Below are 14,324 nucleotides of genomic sequence, written 5' to 3'. Positions count from 1 at the left end.
GAAGGTATCGTCAAACAAGGCCAAGCAAACACTTCGCTAGGTATTTAACCGCAACAGCCAGCGACGACAGCGCATCACGGCGTGCAGATGTGAATTCACGGGGCCTTCATGTAGTGCATGTGCACTTTTATGCTCGACCACTGAGGTGATCTACAGTTTGTAGTATTGACATCTTTTTGAGATCCCGTGTGCACGTTACAAGAGATCGATAGTACGTGACGCCGAACTTCAGCTTTGAACTTTTAAGTAGCACGTCTCAGCACCGACCTACAAGCCATGTCGCACGTCTGGCCGTACGGCGATCGCCACTTACGAGTCCGAAAGCCCTAATCAGCGAATCGATCGTCGTTCCCCAGAATTGCATGCCAGCTTAAGATTCTTATTCGGTTAACATCTCCGAAACCACTACGAACATGCAGTACGTCTGGTTGGACGCTGATCCAGTGAGTCAACCGGTAGATCTTGCATCGATCCTGAGAAAAACACATCTGACATTGAGGCGCCAAGGGGCACGACGACGTAACAGCCATTTTACTAGCTGTCTACCTCGACAACATCAAGCTCCTGGGAATTTCGACAGTGAGCAGCTTTGCCTTGTCCCGCCATTGATAAAGTTTGTTAAAGGACATCGTAGGTCCATGGAAACTCTTCTGCTTATTGGACCGGTGTCAATGCAGCAAGAGCCCTTTACGCCTTCAATGCACCCGACGATATCAAGGTCTATCCAGGTGCCGTGAAACCATTGACGAGGGAAGCACGATATGCACCAAACATCCATGGCGAGGACGGTCTTGGTGGTGTCGTCGGCCTTCCCCCGCCAGACAGCCCCGAGGCCCAAGCGCGCTTTGCTGTTCGCGAAGATGGGACTGCCATATCTGCCCCCGAGGGTATGGTCACGGCGATCAAAGAAACTTGGAAAAATGGCGCCGGACATAAGGTTTCGGTGGTCTCTTCTGGCCCATTGACCAACATCGCCCTCTTTATCCTCACACATCCCGACCTTCTGGAAGCCGTCGAGCACTTCGTTTTCATGGGTGGGGGCATCGGTCTCGGGAATGTCACCCCGGCGGCAGGTAGGTCGATCAACATCTTGCCGGCTTTCCGGCTGTCCGCTTATTCCTCACTTTTCGTAGAGTTTAACATCATGTGTGACCGTGAGCTGCATATACGCTTAAATCTGTTCCAATCATTGATACCCCACTCCAGCCGAAGCCGCCCAGGTAGTTCTCAACTGCCCAGTGAAGACAGTCATGGTTCCTCTTAATGTAACCCACACAGCCGTAGTAACGGATTCCGTTCATAAACGCTTGTGTGCAGCGACGGTAGCCCAAGAAGCTGGCAAAAACGACGTCACAGTCCCGCCGACTGGTCTCAGATCAATGTTGTCTTCCCTGATCACCTTCTTTGCGCACACGTACAGGGAAGTCTACGGTTTCGACGATGGCCCACCCCTTCATGACGCACTTACCGTGGCCTATGTTTCCAATCCCAACCTATTTAAGAGCAAGCGATACCGCGTAGATGTGGAGCTCTACGGCCGACACACCACAGGAGAGACGGTTGCCGACATATGGGATTACCAGCGGTGTGACGATACTTGGGGTGCAACAGGCAAGAACTGTCTGGTATTGGAATCCCTGGAGGTTCGCGGATCAATTATTAATGAACGATTTACTGACGCTTAGTTACTTCATAGGTAGAACGATTCTTTGACGTACTCCTGGATTGCATTGACCGCTGTGATCAAGTCTCGCCACTTAATGCCAAGCCATAATAATTGAATTTTGGGCCTGTATATACCCATATCCTTGCCGCATTGTGATATAGATACATGTACCCCCCTATGATGCGAATATAAGGACACCAGCCATGCAGGTCAAATCTAGTAGTTATCTCAATAGTAAGCATTAGCCTATAGTAGCAATTCTATTAGGAAACCTATACAGGTCCAACACTACCACGCTGTAGAGCTGGAATTCTTCAACGAGTGTAACACAGGGCATGGTACAGATACAACAACGAAGGTGGATAACATGCAGGAGATACAAGCAGAACTATTGGTATTGTCACGGGTATGAAGAAGAGTTCTCTGTGTCCACCGAGGGATGTACCATGTAGTATATGCGCACGTTCTCTCCATCTTGCGGCAGGGAAAGGTCTGTCGAATCTCCAACAGATTCTGGCAATGACTCTTGAACGTCTCCGCGGACTTCAATCAAGTAGTTGTCCTACGACGCATTCAGACCTAATGCAATGCTGAGGAACGGGAAGTTAGCCTCACCTTAACAAGTTTTCGCAATACTTTGGTGATGAGTTCCTTCTCATACTCCAATTCTTCGACGTCCCTCATCTCTGACTCCTTCAATTCCAAATACCAATCAATTAACTCATCTTTGTCAATCCCTCTTCCAGTCTCATGCTCCGTAGCAGTCAAGTGCAGGACGATCATACTTTGCAATGTCATGTACTTGTCGTGCGTAATGACCATGCGTCTCTTGGGTGGAGCAGAAGCAGAAGCCTCCGGAACCATACTTCCCAACCGAGATGTGGAAGACGGTCCGTCCCCGCTGCTTGTCGCAATGCGGTTTAGAGCTAAGGCACTTCCATCCAATTGATCAGTTGCATCCGACATTTGGACGTCTTGGCTCTCCTCAGCATTCCGGCCGGCAGATGCGACATTATCATTATTTTCTCGAGCCCCCTCCAGTTCCTCTTCGTCAAAGTCGATGTCATCCTGTTCAACGTGGATGATGGATTGACGGAGGAGACTGTACGCCTCGCGTACAAACACTGGGGTAATTTCGGCAGTGCAGTTTGCACGAGCAATGGCTTCACTGAGACGAATCATGCTCTCGAGTTGCCGGACAGTGATGCGGTACGAGTTCCTAGAAGCACCGGAAGTATCGTCCTGCCGCAGTATGCGATACTTTTCCACAAGGACGTCCGCCGCTTCAGGGGTAAGCTGACGACAGGTGAGTGCAAGCCTCAACGCGGAGTGTAGGTGACGTTACCTTCGGGCTGAAGGTCCTCGCATATCTAATGTAACGCTGCAAAGCTTCCGTACTAAACTCCGGGTTAATAGCCTCGTCCTGGAAGCGATGTACGTTGACAATGTGCTTGGCAATATTCAGATCTGTCTTCTCGTCGCACTCGTCGAGAACCACGAAGAACAAGTCGAAACGACTCATGATCGGTGCACTCATGGCAACATTGGCCCTCAGGGTCTTCTTTCGGTCATACCGCCCCCCGATAGGATTTGCGGCCGCTAAGATCGACGTCCGCGCATTAAGCGTTGCATGGATTCCCGCTTTGGCAATAGAAATCGTTTGCTGTTCCATCGCTTCGTGAATGGCGACCTGGTCGGAGATGTCCATTTTATCGAATTCATCGATAGCGCAGATACCGTTGTCGGCAAGCATGAGTGCACCAGCTTCGATTGTGAAGTCACCGGTCTCTTCATCTTTAACTACTGCTGCAGTTAAACCAGCGGCCGAGGAAGCTTTGCCAGACGTATAGACAGCACGGGGCAAGAACGAGCAAATATATCTGAAGGAATATTAGCGCCAGAAGTTCCAAGAATCGGAACGAACGGACTTGAGGAACTGAGACTTCGAGGTTGAAGGATCACCGACGACGCAGATGTTGATATCACCACGGAGATGCATGCCTTCAGCAGTCTGCTTGTGAACACCACCCATCAATTGCAATAGTAAACCCTTCTTCACTATCTCGTGGCCGTATACTGTCGGCGCAATACTCTCGACTAGGCGGGAATAGATATGATCTGAATCAATCATGCTTTTGAGTTCGTCAAATTCAGGTTCGGTCAGGGACCTGAGGAATGCTTGTCCGTCATCCTCGCGTTCGTCTTCTTCACCCCGGATATTCGTTCCTCCCTATCAGATGTCAGAAGAGTGATGTGCACTACACATTTACACGCACTTACCCTACCGTCAGCATTATGTACCATACAGGCTAAGAACGCCGTCTTGTATTGGAGATCTCGAACACCCAGACTCTTTAGCCCAGTGACACCGCTGGTGATTCCCCCGGCTGCAGCATTTGCCCTGCTTGTTTCACGCGACAGCTGGGGCTTTTCTCCTCCGGGCAAGCTGAGTTGACCGACATCTGGTACGACGATGAATGTTCCGGTAAACACGCATTTGTCACCTGCTTTCGCGCGTTCCACCATCTCGCCGCGCAAGATAACGTCCAGAGAACGTGGCATGGAACCTGTTGGTATCTCGGATGGGTTTTCCTGAATGCGAACTTTTTGCCAGTCAGTGAATTTGGAGGTATCGATTTGCAATTGCCATGCGACACGGTTTCCGCAAGTTGGGTTTGGGCACAAACTTGGCTAGATTTTGTGAGTTTAGCCGGACACCGATGATAGACAGGGATCGACGCCATACCTCGGTATATTTAAATTGTTGCTCAATCTCATTGATCAGACCTCCACAAACCTCGCAGATGAAGCTGCCGTATAGTAGTTCCGGTCGCACTTCGCTGGTCCGCGTGACGGTTCCGCTGATACTCATCAAAGTACCAATTTTGTCTGTGCGCAGCTCACGAATGCCCGATACCAAAGGTAAATGATAAAATGCTATGCTGAATTCGCGGGTTTGAAGATTTACGGAGTCGGTTGTGGCTGCGGTTGGGTTAACCTTGAGATATTCTGGCTCGTACTCGGCGACGAGATTGTGAACCGCGCGGCGCAGGTATGGTAGGAATCGGTAGTACTGTTTCTTAATTGCGTCCGCCAGAACATCGTCTTTTTGGAGGATATGGCTGTAATCCACATACAGCGTTGAAATTTCGTATTCACGCATGGTGTGAATTTGCTGGGTATAGATGAGTTCGCCGTCCGTGAACTCTGGAAGACCCCCATCGGATCCAGGAGTAGATGGGAGGGCGACATCCTCGGTGAAGCTGATCAAAGCTCCCGCTCAGTCACAGAGATATTGTGAGAAGTACTTATACCACTCACGTCTTTAAAAATGTTTCGAAGCTTTCGCAGACACTTTCACCGACGGCATCTCGAACCATTGTGACCTCACCACCAGGCTGGTTTCTCGCTTTCCTTCTGCGCCTCCCACCCGATTCGTCTGCATTTTCACCGCCCTGGGCCGTATCATCAGCAAAAGCTAATGCATCTGACACCGGGCGTCTTTGGGCTGATCTTGGCGTCCCATTTGATGACGGCGTTGGCTCTGGTGCGCTGCTCGATGGCAGTGATAAATGGGGTGCTGGTGGTGACGACAGCCCGTCGAAGTCCATTGATGAGCGATTAAAGGACGATCGCGTCGCGACGAGGCAGATGACACGAGACGACCTGCCCTAAGCACATATATAAGTCACGTGATTAGATACATGTCCCCTTTTCGAGGCTCGCCGAGGTCTTATCAGGACGAGTGCCATGTCGGACGACGGGCTCAAGCCTTTGGACCCTGCTTATGTCGCTCAAGTGATATCCAACCCGCCTTTTGTATCCGTTCCCGGTGTGTCCAATGTTCGCGACTTGGGGTCATACCCTACCACCATGCCGAACGGCATGACGAAGCCAGGTTATGCGTTCCGAGCAGCTGAGGTTTCAAATGTAACCACAGAAGGTGCGCAAATGGATTCATGAGAAGATAATTCTAAAGACTGTCTTCGTAGGGGAGGAACAAATGAGGGCGCTTCGCATAACTACTGTATTTGATCTTAGGTCGGATCCCGAAATGAAGAAGTACAGCACTCCGATACCCACCATTGAAGGCGTACACATAATACGTACACCGGTATTTAGAAACGAAGATTATAGTCCGGAAAGCATGGCTAAGTGCGTACGTGCGCCACACCCAACACCCCGACCCTTGCATATACACATATGTTTACCCTCGACAGGAAATTCGAGTTGTACGCAAGCGGAACGACTGAGGTGAGACGTGGTTTGTGTATACGCCTTGAGTGGCATACATAAAATCCATGCCAGGCTTTCATGCAACTATACACTCAAATACTCGAGCATGGGGGCACGGCCTTCGGTACCATCCTCAGGCATGTGAGGGACAAGCCAAACTCACCATTCCTATTTCACTGCACAGGTGCGCTTATACAATGGTAACAAGCTCCACTATCTCACATCCTGTATAGCCGGCAAGGATCGGACTGGCATCATGGCGGCTATCCTCTTGAAGGTAGGAGTACCGTTCTCCATACTAATCCCCAGCTCCACAATCATATAGCTTGCAAGCGTAGAGGATCATTACATATGTCATGATTACTCCCTAACCCGTATAGGACGAGAACCTGATCGAGAAAAAGTGATCAGGCGACTGTCTACAGAACCCTTGTTCGCCGACAACACTGACGCCGCATTGCGCATGCTTACGTCACGGTACGCACACCATCCGCGTGGTTTTCGTCTGGTTGACCCGCTAGACAGGTACTCGACCATGTCAGCATTCTTGGAGCTCCTCGAGCGAGTGTACGGAGGAGTAGAAGAATATGTGAAGAAGTACTGCGGGCTAACGGAGGAGGACATTTCGAGGATACGAACTACCCTTGTCGTATCCCCTCGATCCCGGATTTAACACTGTCGGCGCGACGCGCTGAACGCATGAAGACTAAAACGCGAGCATCTCCACCATAGTTGCACTAGTACTATTCCACGCTCTTGGTATATATATCCGGGTTCATCCAACCACTGTACATACATACACTTCCATGCAATATTTTATGCATACCTCGCACTGTCATTCCGAGGACGGAAAGAGCTCCAGGACCTTGGCGGTCGTTCGTTCAAAGTTATTCGATCCTTGCTGTTAAAGCTCTGGTGACACTGACCAAGGGAACGATCAGTCGTCTTCCCTCGAGTCTTTCGGGAGACTAACACTCCCTATAAAAGCTGACTTCGAAATGCTCCATATAGAAGCTAACTTGGACGACCAAGTCCGTCTTCTGGAGCAACTTCGGTTGCTCGGTCAATATCTTCGGCTACCCCAACCTCCAGTTGCCCTACGAAGGTATTAACCAGCAATACAGAAAGCAGGACCACGACACCATTGTGATCGCACTGACGATCGGCAAGCCCGGAGAGGCCATCGCTGCGGCGTTCGACAGCCGCGGGGGTCTCATGCTTGTCTTAGCAAAGAACGACGATGTCACCTATGAAGACTATCAGGCTGTTCGTGACTTGTTCGAGGTGATCATCTCTCCCGAGACCGGAGATGTGTGTGATGTTTTGCCTTTCCTGTTTCCACGTTTCAGGAAAAACATCGAGAAACAGACCACGAAGATACATGAGGCCGTGTCTCGCGTGGCATTCAGGAAGTCCTATTGGACTACAACCCCTCACACACCTTCTCTCGAACTTCGTTTCTCTGACCTAAAAAAAAGAGGTTCGCGAGAAGGATGGGCGAAGAGTTTCCTGGCTCTGAAGGGCACAAACTGAAGTATGAAACCTCATCCGCGCAAACGATACATGATCCTTTGACAGCAACGGACTTCTACTTGAAACTTACTTACTCGCCCTCGTTCTCAGAAGATCTCGTTTTCCACGTTCGCTCCGCGATGTGGCCAATCGTATGCACCTCGACTAGAAACTGAAACCCCGTCTCACTAAGGTTTCCCGGTATTATGACGTTATCCATAGCCTGATCAAGCATGCAAAGTGTTATTCCCCGGATGGCACTAACCATCGTCGGTGTTCAGTGCAAGTTCCTGGACACGGAGGTGTAGCGTTTGAATAGCTCCTTCAGGACCCAGCTTCACGCCGAAATTCGCATTGCGCTCGATGGTTTGAATCGTCGGCAGCAACAGCCCATCGGTTGTGGCAAACGGAGCTGCCTAAGCTGCACTTCGTGGATCGGCCGGGGGGCATACAGTCAGAAATTCAACGAACTAGTTGACAAGTAGCTACCATGGAAAGCCACATACCTCTTGGGCTCTCCCGGTTTGCTCCTACGCACATGTTCATGAGAAACACTGGAGGAGTACTGTCGGTAAAACTGTCCTGAAAGGAGTCGAGGATCGTCACTCCGGATGGGCTGCCTCCAAACTATTTTCTGATGAACATTGGTCGAACTGATCGGAAGCAGAAAGCAGCGGTTCGGAGCCTAGAGTAAAATGGGAATTCAAGTGTGCTTCTATTAGCGCGCGTACGAAATGCAAGGCAACGCGTAGCATGAGGCTGTTTATGCTTTAAACTCTGGACCTGGAGGCATACTCGTTGACCTGGGCGATCCTGATGGGTTTCACATCGAAGACAGTGTTACGGCAGCGCTCAGGTTACACTGATGCCCTATCCATCAGGATACATAGTAGAGATATCAGTGCAAACGTATCGGTATCGACGATCCAATCATGAGTGTCGTGAAGGTTAACTGCCTCTCGAAACGTAACAGGAGCCTACTTCGCAAGTACCGGACATGCCAAGACGTGCTTCACTTCCGAGGCCCAAGACCTAGCGTCCGTCGCTGCCTCTGCTGCAGCGATAGAGCGCCACTTATTGCGTTTGCTGGGGACGACGTCGGTGGCATTGCTTGCCCCATCAATGCCGAGCTCAGCAACCCGTTCTGTTTTGCTCGCGGGTTAAGTGGTGACAGCGCAGGCCGCGGAGGACCAGGCGGCATAACATCTCCGGTGACGCGTCGCCGCATAGGTGGGCGGGTTGGGTCCGGATTACCAATTCCTAATCCTGAGCGTGCGGGTTCCGATGATCTGTTGTCGCTAAACCCGGGGCCACCGAAAGCTGACACGTCTGTACCAAGGGCTTGTCGACGCGCCTTTTCATGTCTGGATTGTACAGCACGGAAGTGGCCGAGTAGTTCTTGCCATTTAATCTCATCCCGCCCGAGCTTGGATCGAGCGGCAAGCGGATTGACGGTTCTGGAATACAAATCGTCAAGAGGGGTTCATCCTGCGAAAGGGTCAATACTCACGATTTAGGAGCTATATGAAGGAAACCAGCAGAATTGACCGCATTAAGCCGATTTCGGAGTGACACAAAGGCGGTACTCTGGGGGAGGAGCATTAAAAGCCCGTACAGGCACTTGAAGAGGTAGGGATATCGTTCAGGCTCGAGGAGTTGTAGCCGTAGGTCTTGAAAATTCAAGATTACTACCGGGATACGCACCAAAAAAATCGGGACGTACATGTGAATACAGGGGATTCGAATCAATTGAACAAGTTTGTCAATCTGCACCAGCATTGCAACCGTGATCTCTAGATCCGCGCTAAGACAGAATTGAGCACTCATCTCAACAACAGTCACATGCAGGTCTCACAATATGGAGAGGAGATTTGAGGCGTGTTCGTACGCTTGCGCCAGGAGACACAATGAGAAAACCGAGACAGCGTTATGGCACCACGAGCGGTATAGCGTCACAAATAACGCTTGTCCATCTTGCTAGAGTTACACTGCAGTCAACACCAAACTGAACTCCAAAAAGGAAAGAACACCTACCCGCGTGTCCAAGCTTTTCAGTCTTCTCCTGAACTCGGCAAGCTCGGGAGAAGTGATCAAAATTGTATTCAGCTTTTGTACAATATCGCTCGCAAACTCCAGGTCCTGTCAACACAATCAGATGACTAAACTTGGACAGTGCGGTTGCACGCCTACCTCCTCCTTCTCCAATATCTCTGCAAACGTCCTATATATCCGTTCCGTGTTCAGGTTCAAGCACAGTTGCCGGATAATCAGACTCCCGCGTGCTTCCAGTAGTTTACGATCTGTACTGAATAATTCAAGGAGGTTCATCATGAAGACCTTGAAATAGCTCTCCTCTGAGCTAGACGATATCTGCGCGAGTAGCTGTAGATCATGCTTGATTACTTCTTCTGAAGGATCCGACAAAGTCTTGAGAAGCGCTGGAAAGGTGCCATCGTCCATGGCCAGAATCTAGGAGAGAATGAGCGCTTCCTCGGGTTTGGGCGGTGTCAAGCAGTACCTTCTTGGGTGCCTTCTGATGTAGCATAATAAGCCACCTTAGCGCGGCCACCCTGGTTTGTTCGTGCTCACTCAGAAATTGTATCGTCAGTTCATTTACAGTGGCTTGGTAATCAAACAAATCGCCGCTACTGTCTTCTTCAAGCACGGGCGACGGTGGCGCTGCGGCTGCCGCAGAGGGCGCTGCTACCAAGCTATTCGAGGACATACGAGATTGGGGTCGACTAGGCACTTCCCCTGCAGGTTGCTGGGAGGTACTCGTTCGCGGTCTTTGGGATGGAGGCAGTGGCAGTTGACCATCAGGCATGACTTCGGGTACATTTACTTCGCCGACTGGTGCAGCTGCAACAGTACCTTGTCGCAAGGGTAGAGTGGTGGCTGGTGGTGTTGGGGAGGCAGGGAACGCTCGACCCGACGTGGACACCTTGTCGGCTGTGGATTGCTGCGAAGGGAGGTCAACTGGCGTTGGCAAGTCTTGAATCACTTTGAATAGCAATCTGTTGGTCCTTGTAGCAGCTGACTGGATCATGGGAACGTGATGTGCCAGATTCGGTAAAATCGCGGGAATGAAGCGCGGAGTGAAAGGAACCATAACGTCTTGTGCGAAACCTAGGAACTCTGCCAACCAGTGAAGGGATGTAGATTGCTGAATTTCGTCGTCTAACAGGACGACTAGTCAGCTGCAACGCAATAAGAAATGAGGCGACGCGCACGCTGTCCATCTAATTGCTGAATGAAGATTTCAATGATAGCATCATAGTCTATCCGAACCCCTTGACCGGGAACCCAAGCTATGCCGAGTAAGACAAATTCTTACGACAGAAGACTAAAAAGCCCCCACCTCCTGTGTGCCGATTGTCTCCTTCGTCAGCCATGTGCTCGCTGTATTCCTGATCTGACATAAAGCCGCTCTCGGGGGTTATCACGGCACGCTCCGAACTGGGCTGGCTCCCGTCCGCTCCGTGACTATCCCCTGTTCCAGCGCGTTCCTCGTGGCGGCGCCGAAGCTCGCTGACGTCACGGATCTCGCGAAGGAAGTCAGCGAGAAGGTTTTCTGTTGCTACTCGCACATCCTCTGTTGGGTCTGATAAATACTTCCTGTGGTTTGGGGGTACCTCAGTCACCAAGTGAAATCGCCCGTCCACTTACTCACAAAAGACCGTCCAGAAACTCGGGCAGATACGAAATCAGCTCCAACTCAGGAACCGAGTCTAGCACTGTAATCCAAGAAACAAGGTAGCTTCGCGTGAATGGGCTGACAACATGAACTCGTTCTTTGAGCAAAGGAATAAAACGGGAGAGTGAAAACGCTTTCTTCGGAGTAAGTGCTGCGGGGTGGTCGGGGGGGAATGGCACTAGTATGCTTCGGTCCAGTGGATCAGACCGGTCTCGGACTTGCTCTGTTTCAGCATACTGTGGAACGTAAATGGAAGCAGTTTCCGCAACGATATCTTTTAACAGACGGTCCAGGAGTTCCGCGCCGTTTTTAACAGACATCTCTGAGTCTGCAGCGAGCTACACGCCGTTTCAAGTTAGCCGGGACAGGACGACAGACTGGTTAAAGCACCTTGCTAAGGGCGTCGAAAATAGGATTGAAGTAGACCAGCACCTCCCCCTTGGATACTTTAGCTATGTTGTACAGGCACTCGGCGGAAAAGTAACGAATCCTATTCTCGGGGTCTGTGAAACAAGCAAGCACCGGTTCGATGAATTTGTCCATGTACGGTGCAACGTCAACACCGAGTGCAATGGCGGTTCCAGCGAGACCAATTAGACCGCCATTTCGAATGTGGAGCGGGTTAGACGAATTGCTGAACATGTCGACCAACTGGTCGATAATCTGACTGATTCGACGGTGGTCCCCTTGTTGATGGCATTCCCGGACCTGCCTATACAGTATGGTGGGTAGATATACACGGCTATGAACCATGAATTGCTACTTCTCGAGATCAAGTGCAGCAGCTTTGCGCTTTTCATAGATCTTGTCCACAAGCTGCTTTGATACGGACGAGTCTAAAAAGCATTGAGGACAGACGTTCGTCTCAGCGCGCGGTCCACTCACCCATCACTGCAAGTTTGTCTTGGCCTGCTCACTGTTGGTCGCATGCACAGACAACCCTGCCATTTCCCACCGCCACCTGTGCCTTGAGTAGGCCACCCGAGAAGCCTATCGTCATGCTTACCTAAGGCATCCCTAGATAATAGCTCTTCAGCTTGGCGGGCTGTCGCTTTCTTCCGTTCGCTCCACACACCTTTTTCTTTAGCAGGTCCTGCGACCTGCGCAGGCCTCTTGTTTTGCTTTCTGTCTGACGTCGAGAACTCGCACTGTTGTCGTTCATTCGCAATTCTTTGTACTCCAGGACATACTATTGGCATTTCCCGGCACTGCGCCTCCCGTTCATTAGGTATTCGCTTTCGGTAAACCATGGACCATAGATTTCTTCATAGGTAAGGTCAAATCGTCCTTTTGTTTGTAGCTAACATCTCAGGTGTTGATGTTAACGCACCGTAGATCGGACTCTTCTTATCAGCGCAGGGCGGGCACCTCCAGTTGCATCTCCCCGGACCCTACAAGCAATCTTACGACACGTTTGAACCAGATGCTCAGTTCTTCTGGGTCTGGTTATATCCTTAGTCTCTGTCCGGGTCAACAATACCCAATCACGGCGCCTCTTCTCTTCACCTCGCCAAACCAAGAGATCAGTACTCAAGGATATCCCACCGGAAGTGACAGGGCGACTCTGGTCGTCAATGGACCTGTGTTCAGTAACGGCACTGGCCACAGTACTGCTGTAGACGGGACATGTGCGAATTGTGACGGCGTCACGCTACGCAACGTTCAGGTGAGGCTATGTCTTGGCTTGACGTATGGTTTTCTCACAGGGAACGGAAACGTGATGATATAGATCAATGGCACAAGGCTTGGCGCACCACCTATTAATGGGGGAGCGAACATCGAGATGGGTGGTTCCAACGCGAACCAGGTCATCGAGTACGTTCACTCCTTTGACCCGCGCAGTTGGTCGTGCCTCCACGTTGCCGAGGGAAACCTAAATTGCACTAATGCGACCGTCCAAAACAATGATATCGGTCCAGCTGGTTCGGACCTCTTTCAGCAATGGGCCGACGGTATTTCGGTTTCCTGTCGCAACAGCCTTGTTAGAAACAACATGATTAACAACCCTACCGACGGGGGCATCGTGTTGTTTGGTTCTCCCGGGACACGTGTGGAAAACAATACGATTTGGGTGGAAACGGTACGTCGTCGGGCTAAATATCTACTCAGCGCCGAATAACCGTGCCTTGATAAATCTAGAACACATTACTGGGTGGTATTAATATGGTTGACTACAATCCCTTCAGTGGAAATTACAGTGGCGTGGTCGTGACGAACAACACGATTGTTGGTGGATTCGCCGACGGAACACCTTCGGGATCGCAGACGAAGGGTACGAATAATGAAGATGTCATCATCAAGTGTGTCACGTTTATCTTGTCTGTCTTCCAGGTCAGTTGACCTACCTCCATCAGAATTGGGATTGCCATTGGGCCACGGACTTGGTTTGGAAACGAGTACGGTAACAACGTGAGCCAAGGAGGGACGGTTCTGGGGAACCAACTTACCGGAGCGTTCAGCTACGGTATTGCCATGACGTCTGCAAAGAACTTCACCGTCGAAAATAACGTTCTCATTGGGAACACGTCGTTTATAGGTGCTCGAGGGCCAAACTGTACAGCGAACGATCCCACGCCCTCTCCGGCCCCTTTTGTCATCGATCTGAACACGACAACACAGTCGACCACACAGTCGAACTTTACGCCAGTTGCTGATGGGGACAGTTTGACCTGTGTGCTTCCCCCTGACGGCGGAGACTACTGGCCATTTGGGGGAAATCCCAGCACGTCGTCGTCGTCAACTCCCTCGTCTTCACACTTGAGTACAGGTACCACTGTCGGCATCATATTGGGTTCTATTGCGGCCGTCATTGCTGTTGCTGTCTTGGCCTGGTTTGTGCGCAAATGGGCAGTAAAAAGTGCCGAAGCGAGAAAACTCGTCAATTCAAATGGACAATATTCTGGATACGCTCGGAACAAGGAACGATTCTAGCTCCAAATTCAAGGCTCTCTGGACAGGCTCTGTGCACCTGTGATACCCTATCTCGCAGACATTCTATTTATGCTTCTGGCCTTGCACTGTCGTGTCTTTTGTAGTGATTTCTGCACGCTATACTGGCTCCATTTGACGTCTATTCTGATTCATATCCTGTACAATACTCGTCTGCATACCATATTGCGGATGTATTAGGTAGCAGGGGATTTCCTAATTTAGAAATGTTACTACATTTGCTGACTAATAATTGTGGCAAGTCAATCTGAACGAGCTCGAAACGTT

The 14,324-nt window shown here is 50.6% G+C and overlaps 5 protein-coding genes across 5 annotated transcripts; 3 read left to right on the top strand and 2 right to left on the bottom strand.

Annotated features, from left to right (window-relative positions):
- Positions 1 to 39: 39 nt before the first annotated feature.
- On the top strand, positions 40 to 1,969 carry F5J12DRAFT_789840 (Inosine/uridine-preferring nucleoside hydrolase domain-containing protein). Its single transcript, XM_051743798.1, has 6 exons — positions 40 to 443; positions 508 to 579; positions 635 to 1,073; positions 1,134 to 1,154; positions 1,207 to 1,643; positions 1,697 to 1,969. Exons 1-6 carry the CDS (start codon positions 414 to 416, stop codon positions 1,772 to 1,774), a joined length of 1,077 nt encoding a protein of 358 aa, XP_051605365.1. The 5' UTR covers positions 40 to 413; the 3' UTR covers positions 1,775 to 1,969.
- Positions 1,970 to 5,293, bottom strand: F5J12DRAFT_908910 (MCM2/3/5 family-domain-containing protein). Its single transcript, XM_051748999.1, has 7 exons — positions 4,988 to 5,293; positions 4,413 to 4,929; positions 3,947 to 4,357; positions 3,595 to 3,896; positions 3,012 to 3,546; positions 2,282 to 2,962; positions 1,970 to 2,228 (listed from the first exon to the last, which is right to left on the bottom strand). Exons 1-7 carry the CDS (start codon positions 5,275 to 5,277, stop codon positions 2,067 to 2,069), a joined length of 2,898 nt encoding a protein of 965 aa, XP_051605364.1. The 5' UTR covers positions 5,278 to 5,293; the 3' UTR covers positions 1,970 to 2,066.
- Positions 5,294 to 5,392: 99 nt separating this feature from the next.
- On the top strand, positions 5,393 to 6,731 carry F5J12DRAFT_789834 (protein-tyrosine phosphatase-like protein). The gene is made up of 7 exons (XM_051743797.1): positions 5,393 to 5,609; positions 5,659 to 5,821; positions 5,887 to 5,920; positions 5,975 to 6,086; positions 6,136 to 6,179; positions 6,228 to 6,379; positions 6,428 to 6,731. The coding sequence occupies exons 1-7, from the start codon at positions 5,417 to 5,419 to the stop codon at positions 6,573 to 6,575; spliced, it is 846 nt and encodes a 281-aa protein (XP_051605363.1). The 5' UTR covers positions 5,393 to 5,416; the 3' UTR covers positions 6,576 to 6,731.
- A 1,379-nt stretch (positions 6,732 to 8,110) lies between these two features.
- F5J12DRAFT_931930 (vacuolar protein 14 C-terminal Fig4p binding-domain-containing protein) lies at positions 8,111 to 11,997 on the bottom strand (the record flags this gene model as incomplete). The annotated part of the gene is made up of 13 exons (XM_051749548.1): positions 8,111 to 8,871; positions 8,925 to 9,102; positions 9,148 to 9,218; positions 9,270 to 9,391; positions 9,449 to 9,553; positions 9,605 to 9,883; positions 9,933 to 10,591; positions 10,645 to 10,722; positions 10,773 to 11,029; positions 11,085 to 11,446; positions 11,499 to 11,820; positions 11,872 to 11,944; positions 11,994 to 11,997. 13 exons carry the CDS (start codon positions 11,995 to 11,997, stop codon positions 8,427 to 8,429), a joined length of 2,955 nt encoding a protein of 984 aa, XP_051605362.1. The 3' UTR covers positions 8,111 to 8,426.
- Positions 11,998 to 12,075: 78 nt separating this feature from the next.
- On the top strand, positions 12,076 to 14,281 carry F5J12DRAFT_789819 (uncharacterized protein). Its single transcript, XM_051743796.1, has 5 exons — positions 12,076 to 12,379; positions 12,444 to 12,774; positions 12,838 to 13,188; positions 13,248 to 13,408; positions 13,463 to 14,281. The coding sequence occupies exons 1-5, from the start codon at positions 12,357 to 12,359 to the stop codon at positions 14,037 to 14,039; spliced, it is 1,443 nt and encodes a 480-aa protein (XP_051605361.1). The 5' UTR covers positions 12,076 to 12,356; the 3' UTR covers positions 14,040 to 14,281.
- Positions 14,282 to 14,324: the final 43 nt, after the last annotated feature.

Source organism: Pisolithus orientalis, assembly GCF_024613125.1.
Source record: "Pisolithus orientalis strain OTSU chromosome Unknown F5J12scaffold_1, whole genome shotgun sequence".
Lineage (NCBI taxonomy): Eukaryota > Fungi > Basidiomycota > Agaricomycetes > Boletales > Pisolithaceae > Pisolithus > Pisolithus orientalis.
This window is presented reverse-complemented; position numbering and strand designations above follow the sequence as displayed.